At 50.4% G+C, this 22,182-nt stretch overlaps 7 protein-coding genes across 7 annotated transcripts; 2 read left to right on the top strand and 5 right to left on the bottom strand.

The window, feature by feature from the left end:
- Window positions 1-608: 608 nt before the first annotated feature.
- HETIRDRAFT_240951 (uncharacterized protein) lies at window positions 609-5,862 on the bottom strand (the record flags this gene model as incomplete). The annotated part of the gene is made up of 4 exons (XM_009542269.1): window positions 609-941; window positions 3,468-3,532; window positions 3,590-3,665; window positions 5,755-5,862. Coding segments are annotated over 4 exons (582 nt in total), but the record flags the coding sequence as incomplete, so codon positions are not given.
- Window positions 5,863-5,990: 128 nt separating this feature from the next.
- On the bottom strand, window positions 5,991-6,300 carry HETIRDRAFT_412964 (uncharacterized protein; the record flags this gene model as incomplete). Its single annotated transcript, XM_009542268.1, has 3 exons — window positions 5,991-6,007; window positions 6,030-6,179; window positions 6,237-6,300. The coding sequence occupies 3 exons, from the start codon at window positions 6,298-6,300 to the stop codon at window positions 5,991-5,993; spliced, it is 231 nt and encodes a 76-aa protein (XP_009540563.1).
- An 852-nt stretch (window positions 6,301-7,152) lies between these two features.
- On the top strand, window positions 7,153-8,143 carry HETIRDRAFT_447265 (uncharacterized protein; the record flags this gene model as incomplete). The annotated part of the gene is made up of 2 exons (XM_009542267.1): window positions 7,153-8,055; window positions 8,117-8,143. The coding sequence occupies 2 exons, from the start codon at window positions 7,153-7,155 to the stop codon at window positions 8,141-8,143; spliced, it is 930 nt and encodes a 309-aa protein (XP_009540562.1).
- Window positions 8,144-8,535: 392 nt separating this feature from the next.
- On the bottom strand, window positions 8,536-10,721 carry HETIRDRAFT_99028 (uncharacterized protein; the record flags this gene model as incomplete). Its single annotated transcript, XM_009542266.1, has 6 exons — window positions 8,536-9,123; window positions 9,177-9,362; window positions 9,414-9,704; window positions 9,778-10,069; window positions 10,125-10,356; window positions 10,421-10,721. The coding sequence occupies 6 exons, from the start codon at window positions 10,719-10,721 to the stop codon at window positions 8,536-8,538; spliced, it is 1,890 nt and encodes a 629-aa protein (XP_009540561.1).
- Window positions 10,722-10,914: 193 nt separating this feature from the next.
- HETIRDRAFT_307777 (uncharacterized protein) lies at window positions 10,915-14,518 on the top strand (the record flags this gene model as incomplete). The annotated part of the gene is made up of 11 exons (XM_009542265.1): window positions 10,915-10,968; window positions 11,019-11,283; window positions 11,337-11,863; window positions 11,913-12,114; window positions 12,174-12,402; window positions 12,458-12,590; window positions 12,650-12,825; window positions 12,881-12,977; window positions 13,045-13,510; window positions 13,574-13,804; window positions 13,854-14,518. The coding sequence occupies 11 exons, from the start codon at window positions 10,915-10,917 to the stop codon at window positions 14,516-14,518; spliced, it is 3,045 nt and encodes a 1,014-aa protein (XP_009540560.1).
- Window positions 14,519-17,183: 2,665 nt separating this feature from the next.
- On the bottom strand, window positions 17,184-18,469 carry HETIRDRAFT_306248 (uncharacterized protein; the record flags this gene model as incomplete). Its single annotated transcript, XM_009542264.1, has 2 exons — window positions 17,184-17,400; window positions 17,460-18,469. The coding sequence occupies 2 exons, from the start codon at window positions 18,467-18,469 to the stop codon at window positions 17,184-17,186; spliced, it is 1,227 nt and encodes a 408-aa protein (XP_009540559.1).
- A 370-nt stretch (window positions 18,470-18,839) lies between these two features.
- Window positions 18,840-20,110, bottom strand: HETIRDRAFT_307644 (uncharacterized protein; the record flags this gene model as incomplete). Its single annotated transcript, XM_009542263.1, has 3 exons — window positions 18,840-19,527; window positions 19,588-20,023; window positions 20,083-20,110. The coding sequence occupies 3 exons, from the start codon at window positions 20,108-20,110 to the stop codon at window positions 18,840-18,842; spliced, it is 1,152 nt and encodes a 383-aa protein (XP_009540558.1).
- Between the last annotated feature and the right edge of the window lie 2,072 nt (window positions 20,111-22,182).

The raw sequence follows: 22,182 nt of genomic DNA, 5'->3' as shown, positions 1-22,182 counted from the left end.
TTGGGTATATTCAACATGTCTCATCATACAATGATTCTACAAGAGGATTCTCAAACTGGAATCTGACATCCTAAGAGTAAGTACATTGGGCATCACCGTCGAGAATGAGTACGCCGTACAGTCCGCTCAATGTTTCGTGATCGCTCTTCCACATAGCTTCCCAGCTGGTCGTCGTTGAGCACACGTGACGTCCATCTCCCTCCCTCCTTCATACAACGGGATTGCCAAGATCTTACTTTATAAGAAAGATGTCTGCGGTAGGCTTTATACTCAGATGCAGCTTCTGATGGACTAAGACTGATAAGATCTTCGTCGCTATCAGAGTCAATGGAGTTATTGATAATGCCGCCGTTTCGGCAGCGAGAGCATAGCAAAGGTGTCCATGCAAATCGGCTATTAAAGCATGGTCGGACACAAGACTCTGGGGACGGGCGACGTCGGATGGGTAGCCTTGGACAGGCGTCAGGGGAGGGTAATTGAAGAGGAGTGCGAGGTGACGATGCAAATGTCGAGGGCGGTGCATCTTCCAGCCAGAGAGAATATACACTTTGTAAGTTGACGAGCATACAAGTGGCATCGCACTCGGACACCGGCCAGAGCAACTGGATCATCCGCGCAAGTCCTGATGGGCCAGATGTTGTTTCATGAAAGAGCTTGGCAGCGGAATCGCAGATGACGAAATGGGGTTTCGCACGTGAAACCAGAGTTGGGAGGGTGTCGAATGGATTCGAATAGCGCGTGGGGCTTTGCTCAGCGGCTGGCGAAAACGTTCTAATCGAATTTGGTTGATCGAACCGATCAATCGATTCAATGCCGTGCCGCAGTGGCAATAACCGATATTCAAAAGTTTCGGCACCTTCATAAAGCTGAAGGATCATGAGATGGATCTTCGACGAAAGATGGAAACACGAACCGTCTCGATGTGCGGTTGTTGCTTTGCGCTGGTAGGATCATCTATGATATTATGACAGCGATCCCACAATTTGTTGACCATCTCAAGCGAAGGAAGGAGCAGCCAGCGGTTGCTGTCAAACGATTCCAGCAAGTCATGACGTACTAGCCCGAAGCGAATGTCAGTTGTGGTTGAGGCACATATAACTAGAAAACACACGATAAATTCTATTTGCTTCTGTATCCAACTCGAGTGAATCGTATTGCATCCCCCACATCCATTCGAGACGTGTAAGCTGCGATCGAGAGTCAGACATTATATCGAGAACCGGGAGCAGAGGAACAGACATACCATCTCTTTGTTTTCCCAGAGACGCTGATTTAACAAGTAACACGGTTCAACTCGGGCCGTCGATGCGAGCTCATTCGTCACAAGGCAATGTTTGACATTCGAGATGGCTGATCGTGGAGCTTGAGAAGGGGTTTCGGGGGTTTCGGGACGCTGGTCCGCACCTTATGGAGATTATCAGTAATTGAACGAGCAGTCACCCAATCATACGCGTACCAGTGGCCTTCGAAGGAATCGTCTTGCTGATACTCACGGACGGAGTCAGGACGTTCGAGCGATGATTTACTTCTTGAACGAATATTAAATCAACAAAACTATAAGGTTGTAAACAAGGGTTTGCGCACTGGAAGATTGTGTGAGTTCGGGTCCTGATTTAGGTCCTCTGCGCCTCTTCGCAGGGACTGACACATTTGACGTATTGGAACCTCTGCTGCGCTTAAGACCCAAGCATGTTACACCCGAATCAATGGAACGTCGAATACGGTTGACGTGGTTTGAGCCTTCAGAATGGTAATCAACGTCTTTTCGAGGTTATGATTAAGCGCGACGGATATAGGATCTATTAGATGCAGACATACTGATGATACAAGAAGAGTCCGCTCTACAACCATGACTTTTCAATGGGCTTGACCCGATCAATGTTGTAGTCGTTACACTGCTCGACACACGGGAATGGTTTGGAATTGGGATTGTCGGCACGAGTTGAGGATGTTCGGAGTGATTACCGACATCTTGACGACATAGAAGATGAACGAGGAGCATGAAAGTCAGCTTGGACGGAGACATACCTTGGGAATCTGTTGAGCCCATCTCGACACCGCTCTTGACCAGGGTTGACCATCTCAATGGTAAGGATCCTGTGATGCCCATTACACTGCAATGTTCAGTGCTATTGCTAGGATTGTTTTTGTATAGAAGTGTATTCTCAAGTAGATGAACACGGGTTATGAGTTCTAGGTGCGCGACAAGACGCTGGTTGAACGATGAACGAGCGAGAGCGAGCCACTTTCAAGTGGGGCGGTCATGTGATTCGTGGTCACAAGTGACATTTTTCGATCACGATGCCCCAAGCCACATTTTGTTGAGTTCCTTTCTTCTCACAACATTTCACAATGCCATAGGCGACTGTGGCGTTCACCATGCATACAAAGAACTTACAATGTTGATTGAAAAAATGTCATGTCAAAGTTGATACTACTACGTCGACCTGGCGAAGTACCTTGATTCACCCGACGATACACCAACGAAAATAAGTCCTAGATGAAGATGCACGCGAAGTACTTGTTTCCAACCGACTCTTCCTGAGATAGGAGGGGCAAGCACGGGACTCATTACTATGCAGTTATCATCGTCGTGTCGGTATCCTCAACCGCACACGCTCTCAGGATATCCTCGCAATTGCTTGTCGTTGACCACACGGGAAGTCCATCGCCCGCACTTCCCGACCATTTTGAGACATCGCGTGCGCCAGGTCACTATATATCGATCTAGGCTCTGGCGGTACGTATTGTACTCGGATGGGCTAAGGCTCCTGAAGTCGTCGTCGCTGTCTGAGGCGGCAGAGTCGTCGCTCATGTTGTCATCGCCAGTATGCAGACAGCGAGAGCAGACAGACGGCTGCCACGCAAACCGGCTGAGGAAGCACGGCCCAGTGCAGACAGTCAGTGACATCGGCCGCGACGTCGGCAGGCATGCACCCGCGTCGGGAGCAGATACCCACAAAGGAGTGCGCGACGTAGACGCAAATCCAGGGGGCGCCTCAATTTCAAGCCAAACACAATACACGAATTCGAGGTGCCAAAGCATGTGGCTGGCATTGTACTCGGAAATCGGCCAAAGTGAAGGCACCACGGTCGACACTATCCATGGCTGATTGAACAGCGTTGCAGCCGAGTCGAGGATGACGAAGTGGGGTTGGACACTGGAAACGAGGATTGGTAGACTGTCAAATGGATATGAATGGCGGGTAGAGTTCTCCTCGGTGGGGTCGGCATTGAGTGGCGAAGACCGTTTGGTCGAGTCTGGCTCATCGAATCGTTTTATTGGACGAAGATCCTTGTCCAATGGAAACAACCGATATTCAAAGACCTCAGCACCTTCATAAATCTACACAATCGTCGGAGAGAGTTATCGCGGAAAACGAGGACAGACAAACCGACTCGATAGGAGATTGTTGGATCGGACTTTTGAAATCTATCATGAAATAGCGAGCCCAGACTCTGTCTACCATTTCAGGGGGTGGGAGAAGCAGCCAGCGGTTGCTGTCAAATGATTCCAACAAATCTTGACGAACTGCAACGAGCGAGGCTCATGAGTAACCAGTGAGGCGTCAACGGCGGCACGACACACGATAAATCCTGTTCGCCTCTACATCCAGCTCTAGCGACGAGTACTTCATCCCCCAGTGCCATTCGAGGCGCGTCAGCTGCACCCGGCGGTCAACAGTCGGATCACGAGAGGCAGGACCGAACGCACCATCCCGTTGAACTGCCAGAGGCGCGGGTTGAGCAGATAACACGGCATGATCGATGGTCCTGATTCCTGTGTGACGAGGCATCGTTTTGGGTCTGCAAGTACAGAGCGTGGAATTGGAGCGGGGGTCTCCGAGCTTTCGGGATGCTGGTCGACATCTGGGAAAGTCACGACGTCAGCGATGAACCTGTGAGCTTTTTGAAGCCCGCACATACTAGAAGTATCAGAAGGGACTGCGTCCCCGACTGCGCCACTGTCCTTTGAGGGATCACTGATATCTTGGGAGTTGGAAAGGTCCAGGGAACCTGTCGTGCCACTCCTCTTAAATGGGCTTGACCACCTCAACGGAGCGGATGCTGCGATGCCCATTAAACCGTTTCTATGAGACGTACTCTTGCGAATGAGGGTTGTTGAGATGAGGCGGTTGAACAATCAAATTAAATAGTCACGCCGAAGGAAGAATTAGAAGGTGACACAATGGCGTACAGTCACATGATAGATTTGGACATCACCAAGCGGCCAGTCGCGCATCGGCGTGCTCGATCGAACTAAATCCACAGCGCGTGTAGGAGTCGCACGAACCAGGTCAACGAATTACCAGCAGGCACCTCAGTGTTTGTCCGACGGAGCGCGCCGGTCTTCCAAAGTATTGGACACCCAGCCGTGCGCACGCAACCAAGATAGATGCAAGATCAATGGATGCGTATTCAAGCGAGAGGTGTGAAGGCCTCAGAGAAGTAGACTTCGCACCAAGGGAACGAGTTCCCGGGTACCGACTTCGTGAAGAGACCAGCACTTAGAGGAAGCCCATAGAGAAAGCACGAGTACCAAAGCTACGCGACACGATGAAAGCCCGATCCACAGAACCGAAACTTGACAGATTAAGGTCCGGTACACGTAGCATCGCCGTCCAGAATAGATACATCACACAGCTCATCCAGTGTCTGCGGCAATTCGTCCGCATAACCCCCTAGCTGACCGTCATTGAGCGCGCGCGCAGCCCACCCCCCGCGCTTCCTGACACTCTCCAAACAAGAAGACCGCCAAGCGAGCGAGAGACGCCCGCGGTGGGCCCCATACTCGGTCTCACACAGTGCCTCGGACGAACCGAGGCCGGCGCGGTGTCCACCCCCAGAGCCGCTAGACGCGCCGCTATCGACGCCGCCATTTTGACAGCGAAGGTGTCCACGCGAACCGGCTCCTGAAGCACGGCCGGAGGCAAGCCCATGGGCGTAAGCGGCGCCGGAGGGGCAGCCTCGGACATGCGTCGGGGGATGGTAGTCGTAGAGGAGTCCGAGGTGATGGTGCAAACGTCGAGTGCGGCTCGTATCTGAGCCACGTGCCATAGACGCGCTCCATGTAGTCAAGCATGAAAGTAGCTTCGCGCTCAGACACCGGCCGGAGTAGCTTGGCCACCTGCGAGAGCCCTGAGTGCTCCGATGTGATCTCGTGATAGAGCTTGGCGCCAGCGTCGCAGATGACGGAGTGGGGCTTCAAGTGCGATACCAGAGTCGGTAGGGTATCAAATGGGTACGGATGGGGCATGGTGGCCGGCGAGGACGTTCCAGTCACATCTGGCTGATCGAATCGGTCAATCGAACCAAGGCCACGCCGTAATGGCAATAACCGATATTCGAAAGTGTCGGCGCCTGCGTAAAGCTAGACGTTCGTGAGATATGACTCTGGATGAAACAAGGGAGGATGGACCGTCTCGATGTGCGGTTGTCGCTTTGCACTGGTGGGAGCTTCCATAGATTTCTGGCGGCGGTCCCACAGTTTGTCGACCATCTCAGGCAAAGGGAGGAGCAGCCATAGGTGGCTGTCAAACGATTCCAACAAGTCATGATGGACTAGATCGAGGAGAACATCAGTGATGGTTGAGGCGCATAGACGGTAAAGCACACAATATATTCGATTTGCTTCTGTGTCCAAGTCGAGCGAGCTGTATTGAATTCCCCACATTCATTCGAGACGCGTAAGCTGCAAAAGGAATCGGCGATCGCGTCGACAAGCGGGGGCAAAGGAGAAGGAAAAAAGCAGACCATCTCCTTGTTGTCCCAGAGACGCTGATTTAGCAAGTAACATGGTTCGATTCGGGCCTCCGACGCGAGCTCATTCGTCACAAGGCAATGTTTGATGTTTGAGATGGCTGGTTGCGGAGCTGGAGGGAGTGTTTCATTAGGAGTTACAGAGCGCTGGTCCGTAGGGATAACTTTGCTAATCCTCTCGAATGGAGTAGAGACGTTCGGATGATTTCAACTTTCTCAAAGAAGGGAAATCAGTAGGTATAAAAGGCTATCAATGAGGGTCTGCGCACTCAACATGTGTGTAGATTCGGCCTCTCTCAGCCTCTTAGCTGGGGTTGACACCCTCGATGTTGTGGAATCCCTGCTGCGCTTCAGGCCCGGCCGTTTAACGCCCGAATCTATGGACCGTGAGACACAGTCGGCGGATTGTGAGTCAACGTCTTTTAGAATCAGTGTTTGAGCATATGGAACGAACGGTTGGAAAAATATAAGCATACCGGTATTGATTGAAGAATCTGCAATGCGCCCACTCCCCTTCGATAGGCTTGACCCAATCAACATCTGGGATGCCGCGCTGCTCGTGCAATTTCCTGTCATCATCTCCTCACTGGTCTATCGCTAAGATAGTGATAGCGACCCTAGTAACTCCAAACGCAAGAGGTCTAGCTCCGATTCGGTACTCGTGTGCGTAAAACACCGCCGCACAACGAGCTGGGAGCAGTCTCCGACGATGCCCAGTGGGTCAAGTCCCGTGAAAAGTATTGTAAAAGCAAAATCTCCTCTTCACATAAGTATGTGATCTCCGTCTTGTATATCAATTGCATGCGCTTATGAACCAGCTGCATAAAAGTGGAGACGGGGTACACCCGTACGTTTGCCTTACGTCGCTTTTTCTCTGATATACTGAATCCTCGAATCTTCAAGATGTGAACTTGAAACGCAAAAGGTCTACATCAGAACCAGCGGTTTCCAGCCTAAAACGTCGCAAAGTAGCAAGCAGCGATCAGCCTGTAACGTGGAATAGTCGAGCTTCCGTTAGGAGTAGCAGTGACCAAGATGGTGCCAATACAGCAGGTGTGTGAATAATTCTATTTGAAGTTTGATAATATCGACCTATCTCTTTTCCCGACAAGATAGTGAGCGTCGGGTTAGGGACTCAGGTCAAGCCCAAAGCATTGGCGGGGCAGATGGTTTCCGCACCAGTCTTAACTCATGGTATCACAGATCACAAACTTAGAACGCGCGTGGGGAAACGGACATCGGTGTTTCAACATTGACGACGCCAGAAACCTTCTTCTTCGTGAGAGACGTTGTCCAGTTCTTTTGTTTCAGTTCTCTCAATGTGTGGCAGTGAAAGTCGATTGGCACCGACTATTCGATGCCAAACGTTGGCTTTTGCTTCCCACTCCCGACATGGTCAGAAATCTCAACAATTACAAACAAGGCAACACCACGAAGATCGTGGCGCCCTTTTGTTTCTTTGCACCCAATTCACTTCGGATATACCAGAGGTACAATGGCGCGAAGAAATTCGAATATGCGATGGTGCCAATAGGATCTAAACGGCTCATGGATGTGTATAGACACTCTCGACCTGACTGCACTGATGAAGAAAGCTCCGCATCATCTTACCAATATCCATTTGGAAACCTGCCCACACTGGAGTCGCACGTCCAGCCCCATTGGGTTATCCTTAATGCTGGCATGAAGCTGGACTCAAGATCAGAATGCGAGATAGACGCTTTCTATGAGCGCGTCGCCCATGCCTATGACATTAGTAGAACAGTGGCGATTTCTTTCATCAAGGATATAATCGATTTTAACGCAAAATGGAGGTCCCCCACACCCCAAGAGGTCGCGTCACCCAAAGTTGCGCTACCCAAGGTTACGCTACCCAAGGTTACGCTACCCAAGGTTACGCTACCCAAGGTCGCGCGATCCAAGGTTGTGCTACCCAAGGCTGCGTCACCCGAGGTTGCGCTATCCAAGGTTGCGTCACCCGAGGTTGCATTATCCAAGGTCGCGCCCCTCCAGGTCGCGCCGCCCCAGGTCACATCGCCCGAGGTTGTGCTACCCAAGGTTGCGTCACCCGAGGTTGCGCTATCCAAGGTTGCGTCACCCGAGGTTGCATTATCCAAGGTCGCCCCCCTCCAGGTCGCACCGCCCAAGGTCGCGTTGCCCGAGGGCGCCTCAACAGCCCAGGTTGTGTCACCCGAGGTTGCGGATGTTGTGGATGTTGTGGATGATATTTCCGGCGAGGACAACGACTCGACATCAGCAAATCAGCCGATCTCTGACTTAGGTCTGAGAGCCTCTGTTTGTTCTGAACTCAGAGAGTTCAGAACAAACAGAGGTCAGAGAAAGGCTCTGCCGTCAGGAGGTTCTTTCTCTGGATTGGTCTTAACTCAGACCTGTCAGAGTCTATCCAGAACGAAGGTCAGAAGCTTTGTTGGTAGCTCAGACCCCGACTGGAGACTCGCGCAGGCGCTTCTTACGACAGTCTTACCATTAAAATGATAGTATTATACGGTATGAAAACTATTATGAACGGAGGACAATCCGGGGCCCAAAACGGGTGCGCCGGATCATGAGTCGCGCACGAACCTGATATGTAGGCTAGAAAAGATTGAGTGGGGATTGATTGTCTGAGAGGAATGTGAGTATGTTGAGGGAATTGTACGAGGGCGAAGCAGTGTTCGTGGATATGGTGGTGAGGAAGATGTGTGCGAGAGGCCAGAGAAGTCTTGATACAATGTTAGTATTGAATACCTATAGAAAAAAGACCTGATATACGCACTAGAATAGCTCGCCAAGTTCCGATCCGAAATCCTCTATCTCGGACTCTGATCGAGGCTCGATGCTCTGCACACGGCTGGAGTTGTGGATGACGCTGCGTGACGATGGTGTCGATTCCACGTCCTCGTCATCCGACAATAGGATCACGGCTCGCGTGTCCGTGATGGAGAGATCGTCCCCGGGGTGCTCGAAGAAGGCCTCTGTCTTCGTCTTGCTATCGCGCAGGACTTGCGTGGCCTTGTGGATGATCTCGTCCCAATGACGAGCTTTCAGCTGGGCAATTCCGATCCCATAGAGACGGGTGTCATCGCCATAATTGAGCTCTGAGAACTTGTGGTGGGGATCTTGCACAAGCTCGCCCGTGCTATACAAGCGAAACGCGCGCTCAACCTGTAAGGGCAAACTACAGGTGTAAGTATGGAAATCTTGACAGAAAATGGAAGGACTTGCCGCCACAGTAGACAATGCAAGTGCTCCTATGGGTAACCGCTCTGTTAATGGAATAGAAACGGCGCCGCTGAGTGTACCGAAATGTGCAAGCGCAAGGGTGTTGATGATAACATCGCTTCGGAAGACGCCACGCCCGACCTGTTGGTTTATTAAATTCAAGACCTGGTGAATGAAAAGCTATCAGAACCTACTGGAGGGTTAACTGAGCGATCCATGTGAGTGTAGCGGAAAGGGAGATAGGGTTGGGCCAGCGCGTCTTCAACATACTGTTTTCGAGCCTCTGAAGTGTGAAGGTTCTCCCTGTTGAAATAGCCGGTCACAACATCAATCGCTATGCTTCCAAAGAAGCTACGCCATTCGTAAACCTTTTGCTGAGCCTACTAATCATCAGCCTCATAACAGAATCGGAAGGAGAAGACTTCACAGACCAAATGAAAGGTGTCGCCACGAGCCTCAATGGTGTGGGGGATGTCTGGGTAAACCTCATCCCAGACTTTTTGCATTTGCCCCGCAAGCTGAAAACCATCACTGACGTTCCATGAGTCTTCTTGTGACCCAATGACGGCCCACCAGCTAGGGATGAACTTGGTTAGCCATCGCCCATAGCTGCCGGCAGGAAGATCTTCGATCTTTGCCTTTTCTTTCTTGACCATCCTAGGCTGACCTCCCTGTGGATACTTGGGTTTTGAGGTGCGGTTGGGTTCTATCTTGACAATAGTCTATATATCCAGACAAGAACAGGTGCATCGTGAGTCGAGGTGACATAGGTCAGATTGTCATCAAGGCGCTTACTGATGATGTTGTGCGCTTCGCTTCCTTTCTGACGACTGCTCTCTCCTCATCCTCATCCTCCTCATCCTCAGCAAAACCTCCTGGAGCATACTCAGGTGCACCTTCATTCAGTTGCTCTGACGGTAGGTCATTTCTTGTCATTTGGATGTCATTAGTTGACCTCGAGACCATGGTCGGAGACTTCTTGGTGGTGTCAGCTGTTTTCGGTCTCGTGAGTCCCACTTTCGACTGGTCACACCAGCTCCCCTTGAGCCCTGAGGGATGTGCCGGTTTAGCCTTCTTTACAACACGTCTACATGCAAGAGAGGATCAGGAAATAGGCATCAGGTCATCCATCTAAATCTTACTCATTGTCTCTAGTACTAACTGCACTGGCCCCTCTCTTCCCCGTTGAGACGATGTTCTTATCAGCATTAGATCTCAATTTTGTGCTTGGATTGGCCAAAGCAACAAGGGGCCGATCAGTAGCTGCTTGAATATCAGCTCGACTGATCTTTGTTGGAGCTTTCACGCGCTTGTGAGTGATCAGCGCCACATCCTCATCGCTCTGCTGATTGTTCTCGTCTATGGCTTGGTCATCTGGTATGGATTCACAACAATGTCAGGTGAAAATCAAGTAAAAAATGTGTACTCGGATATTGACCTCGATGTGTCTGAACTATCGCTGATTGATTTGCGGGCCGGGATGGGTTTGAATCGGCAAGACGGCCTTGGGGCCGAGCCACCTGCTGTTGCTTGACACGCTCCTCGTTGTTGAGCCGCTTTTCTAGCATTGCGATCTTGCTGATTACATTGCTTCTCTCTTCAGCAGATGCGGCAGCAGCGGCATCAGCGACCTGTTTCTCTTCGACCATTTCAGCTTTGGAGCGTCTTTTACGGGTATTCACCAGGATGATTGCACCAGGATGCCGTGAAGCATTTGTTGGACGAGTTGTGAGGACCATGGAAAATAAAATAAGGTGAGGGTGCCGACGAGGCAGCAGAATAGGAGTGATGAGTGGATTAGGGAGAAAACAAGCACAAGAAGGTATTGTATGGGCAGAAAGTGAGTTCACTATTGCGCTATCAATTTTCTGATGGATTAACTTTGTATTTGTTTTGCCCGTTCAACAGAGATTTCAACGTCCGATACCACCCATGGTACCCAAGTCTGCCTCCATTTTCGCTCGCTCGTCAAGAGCCAATGTACCAGTACCTTTCCTATTTAATTTGCACTTCATTTTGCTCCCTTTTCACTCGAGAAAATGCCGCCGCAACGTCACAAGCACCAGCCGTATCGTCTTCAATGCCCTGACTGCCCCAAGGAGTTCCGCAACATGTCAGGGCTCACTCAGCACCGCAATTCAGCTCATATTCGACTACCATCTGCTTCTCTATCTCCTCCACCGACAGAGCGCTTGCCATCACCCGAACTTGCAGATTTAGCAGCACCATTAGAAGTACCTATGGAAGACATTGCCGAACCTCCAAGAGGGGCGCATCGCATTTATCACCGAGACATCAATGGTGCGTCGTTATCTTGTTTCTACTCATTAATATATGACCAATATACCCTCCAGCCCTTCCTTGTGATATTCACGGACATAACCTCCCTCCTGGAACACCTCCGCCACCACGTCATGAGCAAGATGGTGTTGATAAAGACAATGACTGGTTTCCGTTTCATGACCGTCTGGAATTCGAAACAGGGGAGTTTCTCTTCAGGCGGCAGCACATGTCAAATAATGGCATAGACGAACTGATGGACCTATGGGCTGCATCGCTACTTAAGCATCATGCTGAGCCCCCATTTTCTAGTCATGGAGATTTGGACTCAGTTCTTGATTCTATCAAGGTCGGTAATGTTCCATGGCAATCATTCCATGTATCATACACCGGCCAACTTCCTAATGCTGCTGTCACACCGCCATGGATGCTCGACAAGTATGATGTCTGGTTCCGATCTCCGCATGTGCTCTTTCGAAACATGATCAGCAACCCGGACTTCGAAGGTGATGTTGATTACTGCCCTTATCAGGAATTCGACAAGAATGGGGAGCGAATCTGGAAGAATCTCATGGGAGCGGACTTCGCATTTGAGCAATGTGTAGGTCTATCTTGTTTCTGTCACAGTCTTGACCTGATTTTTTTTATAGAATACTATTGCAGAAGACCCCACAAACCATGGGTCTATGTTTGTGCCAATCATTCTCGGAAGCGACAAGACTACGGTCTCTGTCGCTACCGGTCAAAATGAATATTATCCCCTCTATGGATCAATCGGAAATGTTCACAATCATGTAAGACGTGCTCACCGTAATGCCCTCGTCTTAATCGGCTTCCTTGCAGTCCCAAAAAGTAAGTCACCTAGCTCATGCCGACCGCTACCTTCAAAGATACTGAAAAATTTCTTGTAGCAGAACGGAAATACTCAAACAGCGCTCTATTCCGGAAGTTCCGACGACAACTATTCCATTCATCACTGTCGGCAATCCTTCAATGCCTGAAGCTGGCGATGACCACTCCTGAGGTTACCCGATGCTGGGATGGTCATTATCGTCGAGTGATCTATGGGCTTGGCCCGTACATTGCAGATTACCCTGAGCAAGTGCTCTTGGCATGCATTGTTCAGGGGTGGTGTCCAATGTAAGTGTCAGCCTGCCGTTATTTGATTTAATTGCTTCTACTCACTTTTTTGCAGCTGTACAACTCCCGCAAAGGAGCTAGATGGTCCCTTGCAGATACCACGAAGCCGTGAACATACTGAACTCCTTGTAGACCTCCTTACTCCAAGAGTACTATGGGACGACTATGGAATTGTCGCAGATCTTATTGTAAGTGAGGCGGTAGTACGTGACTCATCTGTTTTTAACAACAAGTTTGTCTGTTGTAGCCATTCACCAATGATTTCCCTCGCGCTGACATCCATCAGCTTATCTCACCGGATCTACTTCACCAGATCATTAAGGGCTGCTGGAAGGATCATCTCGTAACGTGGGTGTGCGACTATCTTATTCTTACGCATGGCAAAACGCGCGGACATGAGATTATGGATGATATTGATCGCCGGTGAGGTTCATCATGGATTATGGAGCTTGTGCTTCCGACTAATCATTGCCCTAAGAATAGAAGCTGTTCCTACCTTTTCGGGCCTGCGTCACTTTCATCAAGGTCGTGACTTCAAGCAATGGACCGGGGACGACTCCAAGGCTCTTATGAAGGTAAAATTGAACTTTATAATGCTTATGATGAGCTGTATGAAGAAATGAATCAGATATCTACTCGCAGGTTTATTTGCCTGCCATTGCTGGCCATGTCCCGCAACAAATGGTCAAAACACTGGCCGCTTTTCTCGAAGTATGTTATCTTGTCCGTCGTGATGAGATAGACCGCGCTACTCTCGCCCAGATTGAGGATGCGCTAGCCCGGTTCCGACAGCATCGCCAGATCTTCAAGGCGACAGGTGTTCGTGATGACTTCTGCCTTCCACGGCAGCATGCACTGGAGCATTATGTCAGGCATATACAACGCTTTGGGGCCCCAAATGGCTTGTGCTTGTCAATCACAGAGTCCAAACACATCAAGGCAGTAAAAGAGCCATGGAGGAGCTCGAACCGAAACAACCCCTTAGGCCAGATGCTCCTCGCAAACCAGCGTCTCGACAAGTTGGCGGCGGCTCGCGTTGACTTCCACAGTCGAGGGATGTTGTTTGGGACTTGCCTAGATGCCGCTTATGCAGAATTTATACAACTAAGTGAGTCTGATTCCCTGATTGCTTCCAATAATGACACTTTAGATGCTTATACTTCTTGTGAAGATGAAGCAGAGGCAGGTCTCGACAACGCCAATGAAGACCACGAGAATGCCGATGAAGACCACGAGGATGTCAATGAAGACCACGAGGATGCCGATGAAGGCCACGAAGATTTAGATGAAGGTTGCGGGGCGGCCAACGAAGGCTGCGAGGATGCTGACGAAGGAGATGAGGATGTGGGTGCTGTGGCAGGGCACACCGTCGAAAATTATGTGGTCCTCGCGAAGAAACGACGTGAGTAGCATGCCTGTATTTTGGATTAATTATTTATTGTCTGCAACAGAACCAGGCTATGCACAGACTCTAGATGCCCTCGGCATTCATATTGGCCATCCTCGACTCCTAGAGCTTACACGGCAATTTTTATTCGAACAGCTCCACCCAAATGGCCCTCCAGCTTCCACTATTGCCCTCAACCTCTGCCCTATCGTGACGGATCGTCGTGTCAGCGTTTATCATTCTGCAACAGCCATTTTCTACGCACCAAGTGATCCATCTGGCATCGGAGGCATGCGGCGCGAGGTTATACGGGCAACACCATCGTGGCGTCATGGTCCCAGCCGTTACGACTGTGTTTATTTACAGATGGATGCAGAGCACCAGGGTTTCCGTGGATTGAACGCCGTCCGTGTGCGCCTTTTCTTCCGTTTTCGGTTCCATGGGCGGACTTACCCTTGTGCTCTCGTTGAGTGGTTCTCGGCCATTGGTGATGATCCCGATGAGGACACTGGTATGTGGATTGTTGAACCTGACCTTGACATCGACGGAAATCATGCCACCTCGGTTATTCATCTCGAGTCTATTGTGAGGGCCGCACACCTCATTCCTGTATATGGGGAAGAATTCCTACCGCCGCATGCTGTTGACCCATCTAGTGCGCTTGATGCATACGCCGCTTACTTTGTTAACAAATTTGTAGACCATCATGCACACTGGCTCGCATTTTAGTACTGTACAATTATGCTACTGCCTGTTCCCTGTTTCTTAGTTATCATTCTGATTTGTTCTGAGTGGTGTCTGAGTTCAGAATGCCCAGAGGCGGCAGAAGCCCTCAGAGCTTTAAGACAAAAAACAGACATCTCAGACCATCTCAGAAATCTGCCGATTTGCTGATGGAGGTCCAACAAGTCCAGCGATAGCCGTCGCTTCATCAAACCCATGACGACGACGCTTCAACACTATTTGCACAAACGTTCTTCAAGCTCTCCCCATTCGCCCTCTCTACGGAGTCCTGTACGGGAGGTAAAACGCAGCAAGATCAGCTCTATCTACAGTGGCAGGAAGCCTAAAATCACTTAGGAGATTGGGGATCTTCTGTCCCGGCTTATCTTTCCTTCCATATCCTCTATTTCGTTCTGGTATATAATTATGTTGGTTCTAGTATACAATTATGTATATAATTGTATCATCATACCCTGTGCACTGCCTATACAACCGGAGCAAGTCTCAAACCTTGATGACTTTTGGGATACTTCAGAGAAAGCTTAGATTAGTGAATCGAATTCGATGAAAGTGAGTTTAGAGTCCGACGTGAAGCCAAGCTTGCCGCGGAGTATTTGGCACCGTGAGCTCTCCCACTACTCCTGCCTTTGTTGAATGCCTACTATACTGTAAGTGACGTCGAGCTCCAGCGTGACCCGCGTGATACGTACATGATGAACTGAGAGGACATCGAACCATCATTGACCCTCAGCGTCTCTGGTACCCATGACCTGATCTTAGAATTATCCAATCGAGCTTTCCTTCGACGCCGTCCATGGCAATGTAAACCTGCCCTGGTTGAGCAGCACTCTATGTCTCTGACTCTCATCGAAAAGGCTATAGTGGTATTTTGCGAGCTTCCATATTTCCGCATACACGGTATACACACCTGGCGGGGGTTAGTCGTGGGTCGGGTCAGGCCCTGACAGAGGAGGTTGGAGCAAGCAGGTACCGCGAAATTAACACAACAAGAGAAACCAAGTTAAGCAGACAGCAGATGGAGATGCCAAGTGCGCGTGTTATCAGTCAGACAAAGTCCTGGTCAGACAACTCAGCTCTAAATCTCGAGTCTCGTCCTCTAAAGGTTGGGCGGTATGGTCTCGAACAGTGGGCAAAGAACACATATGATCTCATTGCTCACCGAAACAACCTGTCTTACTCTCCCTTTCTCTCTGTATCTTCAATCTTGCCCGAAGTCGCTCCTTCAAAACGGATCTACCAGCGCCATTTACAAGATACCCGACGCTTCTGACTCACCGCGGGTAAACCGGCTAGCGCGCGTTCTGAAAGGAGCGCAATGCTTTCACAAGATGCGACGCAAGACGTACCGAGTTGAAAGAGGTGTTGAAACAATTCTAATAAAAATTTGCAAACGGAGCGCGTGCAACTTGCCAAAACGAAGAAAGCGTAAAGTGGATAAAGGCGATGTCGCCCGCGAGCACCCTCAAGGGTGACAGGAAACGTAGGAGGACCTAGAGACGGGATATGCACAGCAAATGAGAAGACTTGCATACGGAGATGCGCGACAAGGGGGATGCGCGGCGGGACATTTTTGCAGAGACTTTCAAAAAAGACGCTCGAGGGGCAGACCGAACAACGAGCCGCACTTCATGCAGGCCTCCAAGTCGCAGAGCTAGAGGAAATCAGCCTCGACAATTCCCAGTTGCACCGTCGTGGTCCGAGCCCTTCTGTCGCGGCGACACCTGCATCCACGCGACGAGTGCGTCTCTGTTCCTGTGAGCCCCGGGCCCACGGGGTGCCAGAACACACTTGTATGAATTGTTGTGCTTTGTAGACGAGCACACGTTGGAGGAGATTCAGGATGCGGAGATGACCTTCATGGGGGAGAAATGTGAGGAGACGTGTGCAAGGCAACAGGTTAGGAAGAATAAAGCGATTGAAAGAGAGAGAAGAGGTGCGTATGGGTGTAACACCGCTTGCTGTATGAAAAAGATTTAGAGGACCGATGAAATGCTTATTCGCGAGACGACATCACTTCCCGTACAGGCATATCACGTGGTTCAAGATCCCTCGGAAAGCCTCTGCTCATATCCTGTCCAATCTCTATATAGATATGAAACTCAGGGCGATGAGGACGACACTGAGAGTTTTGAGAATCGATGTAGAAAGCATGCACCAAAAGAATGAGCTGACAAACGGCGAGACCAGTAGCTGCCCTTGCCGGTTTTGCATCCCCACGAGCTTTTCGTTGCCCTGCCCCTTCCTTGCAATACTGCTGCTTGTGCGGATCTGAATGGATGAAAGGCATCAAACCGTCAGGGTGTCCTCTGATATGCTGGAAAATCCGCGAAAGGGAAACAAAGAACCCAAAACAGTGAATTGGGGTGGTGGCGTGTATGTCAATCCAGGTGTAGAGAAGACTCGACAGATGGCACGAAGTGGCAAAGTCTAACCGGCCTCTGTGATTCGAGTCCGCAAGAGTCGAGACAATACTATACAACTGATCTCGTGGTAAAATGTTAGTCGTGTGCCAATCGTCAACATGATGCAAAATGCTTAGCAGAATGTGACATGTGAATGCTCTCAAGGATAGCTCAGTCCAGACCTGTAAGAAGATGATCCAGAACAAAACAAGATGAACCAGGTTGAGTCGAAGCACACGCCTACCGCTTCACTCGCGCGCGGGTAGGCCAGAAACGCCGCGCGTCTCTCGCGTCCAGAGCTTCGACAGCGCCTCAAATCCCTGCGTGACCAACTCCGCGTCACGGATCCTGAAATCATCGAACTGTATGAACGCGTGCGGGACTGAGAGATCGATGAACCGCAGCGGGTCGTGAATCAGCGTGTAAAGATGCGCCGGCATGCTGAACGGAAGGCTGATAAAGTACCTATGCGGGTGCGCGAGAGCGTGCTCAATAATAGTCTATATCAAATCGAAGAGGCGTACCATGGTATGCTTGAGTGCTTCCTCTGCTCGCCCAGCACAAACGGAGGAAGTCGGCGCCATTGGCAGTCTACTGCTTCCATGTGATACGACCCGCGCTGACCCTCCACGTCTGGTGCACCCCATGTGCGGCGGAGACACGCTGAGGCGGAGCCGAACGTGTATATGCGGCCCTTGCGATCGTGCGTGTGGAACCGTTCAGTCGATGCGAGGATGAGCAGGTCGTCGGGCTGCGCAGACCGGAACGACGACTCGAATGGGGAATAATAAGGTGCGTCTTCTTCCTCCTCGTCTGAGATACCATTCGCCTCTGCATCTCCAACTTCGTCTGCTGATTCCGGGTCCGTGTGTTCGTCAGAGTCGCTCGAGTCCTTCAGCTCCTTCCCCCTCCCAGAGAAATCAGGCCCGAACACGACCGACATCTTGAATGCGTCGACCCTCAAGATCTGCCCAAAGAACACGGTGCTCACGAGTGCCTCGCGCAGCTTCTTCACGTCAGCAGGCGTTCGCGAGGATGAGAATATGCGCAGGCGCAGCACATCAAGCGTCACATCCGCCCACGGGCTAGCGGAGACGCGCGTGAGCGTTGGGAAGAGGCTGAGCCGCACGGTGAGCGCGTCCACAGTGACCGTGCAGAGTGGGGTGGTGAAGTGCGGGCGCGTAAGCGTGAGCGTGAAAAATCGTGGTGAGGCTAAGGTGGGGAGACGAGGAGCGATGGACAACGAAACGAAAGAGGCTGTCGTGGACGGAGAGGCGGAGTGCTGTGGAGCATGTGGGAAGGCGAGACTCAAATTCCAGATGGTGAGCTTGAAGATATCGATGCGTCCAATGCGTAGGGTGTGTCCAAGGATAGGTCGTGCGAGGAGATACGAAAGTGAGAGGCATAGACCACTATAAACATACGAGAATAACAGGGATAAGGTGAGCAGAGCTGATTCTGGGGCGCCAAACAGATACATGTATGCACAACCAGCAGCGATGGCAGTCGTGAGCGTAACAAAGGAGTAGAGCATCCGTGATTGCGATACACAGGGTCAAAGATGCAGATTTAGGAGTGGGATGGATGGGATGTTGTTGGAAGTTGAGGAGACTGCATTGGCTCACCTTGGTCCTTGACAGTCCGGAACCAAATGACGCGGGTGTGGTGGAAGCCCTGAGCGCACCACAATCTTATCGGCTGACTAGTGCACTCCCCCAGCTGCCGAGCTGCCGAGCTGTCTCGAACGTAGTACATCGATGTTTAAGTGTAGTTGTTCAGATCCATCGTACACAGAGAGAAGATGAGCTTTTTTTTACAATGTGGAGCATAGATGTCAGAATATTTCACAGGCAGAATGTCGTTCGAAAGAGCCAACAAGAATAACAATCTAACCGTTTCCTCAGCTAATTCGCCACCCCAACCTGTGGAATAGCATCAAGGTCAGGAAGACGATCAAGTGCGACAAAACAGGAACTATTTCTTATTATACCCACCGCTGATTCTAGCTCTCTGTGAAATGATATTTCTAAGCTGACCCTGCTCAGCCTGTCCTCCTCTTTGCGGGATGGTATCAACGCCGGCGCATCTGAGGACAGATCTATACTGGCAGACGGCTCCAGGTAGACCCTTTCCGTTGTCGAGCTTTCATCCGTATAAGACACCCTTGACATACCCTCATGCTTAAATGTCATAGAATGTGAATCTGCGACGAGGTGCTGGAGGTCAGACTCCTCCATGAAAAGTGACGGAAAGTGCGTTGGCGAGGTCAGTGTATGGGACCGGAGGTAGTCTGACTGGGGTGAGCGCACGGATGAGCGCGCAGGTGGGATAGGCGATGATGGTGCAAAAGACATCTCGGGGCGCCAATCGCCAACCTGGGTATTGTTCCCTGCGTCGGCCATTGATGCAGTTAGCGAAGTATGGCTCGTAGGTGTCAATCGCCTGTCTCCTCGAGTAAACACAAGTAAGGATGAGCGTTTTTCTGCTCGGATGCGACGACAACGTTTGATGTAGAGGTATATGACCAGAAATAGGAAAAAGAGAAATGAAAAGACAGGGACAATGATCTCAACTAGTTGGACATGTGGCGAACTAAAGTAAAATAACATTAGACGAAAGCAAAAACTGGTAGGAAATATAGGGAGTAGATACCCTGTACTGATCGCAGAGGTAGTGCCCCCAGTCGTGGTCGGCATATTGAATGAACTCTCCCCAACATGTGCGACTGTGCCTGAAGACCTGCTCGTCGTGAACACGGGAGACGTCTGAGAAGGCGATGTCTCATGCACAGCCGTGCTATCTTGCGATGTGCTGGTCGCCCGGTTTGATGTCTCATTTTCATTAGGTGAGGAAGAACTGCGCGTTGATGGTGTGGTGGTCATGTCCACACTGCTAATACTGGTAGTTTGACTCGTGGACGATGATGGATTGCTTGACGTTACAGCGGATGGAGGGTTTGATGTTGATGTAGGGGGGGTTCCACCGTTGTCCTGTGACGTCAAAGAACCACTGCTGGCAAGGATAGGACCAGTGGGCAGGGATATTGAACCAGTTAGAGTAGAGCTGCTGGTAGGGATGAAATCAGTGGCTATTATGTCAGTCAAAGCAGCGCAATGATTTAGGGTGGTAAATTGACGAGAGACTCACGGCACCGAGCTGACAGGCTCACTTGCATCGCTTGAATAGGGTAGGCCGGACAGTGCTGATGGCGTAAAGATGGGAAAATATATACTCAAGCAAACTTCCGGAAACTGCGAGCAGGGCTCAAAGAGTGACTTACGAATATTTGAGCCATCAAGGTCAGTCCGGTTGCTGATATCATGACTCGTGGGCGAGCGAGGTAGGACCATTGAGAAACGAGACACATGCGAACGAGACCAGATCGGCAGCGGGGTGGTGGGATCGTCTCCAATAGCCTTGTCCGCGCCCTCGAGGCCGCCTCCACCACGTGCGACAGGAACATGATTTTCACCGGTAATCCTTGGCAATATTCCCAAAGCGTCATTTTCGGAAGGTATCTGTCGACTCAGTCGCTCAATATCTGGCAAAGATTGAAGTAGAGTGAGAATGCAACTTTGTCCGGATTCTCAAACATGCGCACGTACTAGTCCACGTTTCCTCCACATCAACTCCATCATGTAACGAGTGATATACAGTAGACATGTGTGGCATCCAGCTTTGTGACCTGAAATGTGCCGACTGCTGGTAGAAAGATACACGGAAGTGAGAATTAATAGCAGTGGAGAGATGAAGAAAGATCACTGATTTAAGAGGAGGAGAAAGAGCGTGACCCTTCGATAGACGATGATCAGTCTTCAGTATCGTCCGATCATCGAACGAGGCTGTAAGCTCAGCTACGCTGCGGAACTTTCCTACACACAGGACAACAACAATATCTGTGGTGACCATCACATCAGCAAGTCTGGTGGATTCAACAAACTTCCAGGCGTCAACCAGACTGGGGAATATACATTGCTATGGAAGCTGCGTGTTGTACAACCAGATCTGTCAATCAACCGAACACAGCTACAAAAGAAGTGATTTGTCGAGCATGATCACTCATCGACCATCCTCAGTTCAAGAACATGGATTACCCGATCGGTCCGGAACAGAACCGAGACAGAAATGCAAAGCAACAGGATGCAAGTTCAGAGCCGGATTTCGATGCAGATCACAGAGGGAAACAGGTTTGAATGTAGATCCACGCGGAAGCTAGTGTGTGACAGACGCAAGCGCGGGCGGCAATCGTCTATACACGGCGAAAGAGGTAGACGCACCGACCAAAACAAGACTATCCCTGCATTGTTCTGAGCACCGCCGCTTGACAATCAGATCACCCTGAAGTCTGTACCCCTCTATCACATCTGAGAGGTTGAATTCCTATGACAACAACATCCAGCACAAGTTCCAAGCATCAACACGGCGAGCGACACGCCCGAGGTACGCTCGATATTGAGCCATCCGATCAGATATGTCGGCGGTGTCAAGGTCCGCATCATTATCAAAGTGAGCTGAATTTGGGTCGCCGACAGAGGTCCTTCCCCCTGAGCAGCGTAGACAGCGAGTGCCATCCGCGCAGATTGGTCGTAGACGCACGGACCGGTACAGGCTCTAATGGGGTGCTGTCTTTCGGCGGCGGTTGAAAAAGGATCTTTGCTTTCAACTCTGACCCAGGTGTATACCGTTGAAACAATTCGCGGCGGTGTCGCAGATGACGAAGTGAGGTTTTGCACGAGATATAAGGGGCGGTAACGTGTGGAATGGGAGACAATATCGAGTCGATCGCTGATCTACAGCAGTTCTGTTGTCTGGCGAGCTTGTCCCCCAGAATTAGTCTGCATACAAATTTGATGCTTTGGCAGGGGTTCAGCGACCTGCCTTATTAGGAAGGTCGGCAGGAGACGGCAGGGCGAGAACAGAGAGAATTCCGTCTCCGACTTAAAGAGGCTCATGTGATTTTTCTTGAATTTGTTAGGAGACTTAGGGGCCAAAAGATACACTGTTTTCTCCATAATCTATTCCTCCTCGAAAATGAATGGCTGGACATCCCCCGAAGGGATCCTCTACATCAAAGAAACTCTATGCACTCTTTTACCTTGGCCAAATGGTCCCTACAACTGTCAAGTTAACAGTACTGCCAATATACTAGAAGGAAATAATCAGTTGGTTATTGCTGCTTGCAGTGAAGGGAAGACAGCAGTCGCATACTTACATCTCATCTTAATCTCCCATTTGTAAAGAAGCCTC

The sequence above is a fragment of the Heterobasidion irregulare genome (assembly GCF_000320585.1).
Source record: "Heterobasidion irregulare TC 32-1 unplaced genomic scaffold scaffold_01, whole genome shotgun sequence".
Classification (NCBI taxonomy): domain Eukaryota; kingdom Fungi; phylum Basidiomycota; class Agaricomycetes; order Russulales; family Bondarzewiaceae; genus Heterobasidion; species Heterobasidion irregulare.
The sequence above is the reverse complement of the archived record's forward strand: the minus strand, read 5'-3'. Positions and strand labels throughout refer to the sequence as shown.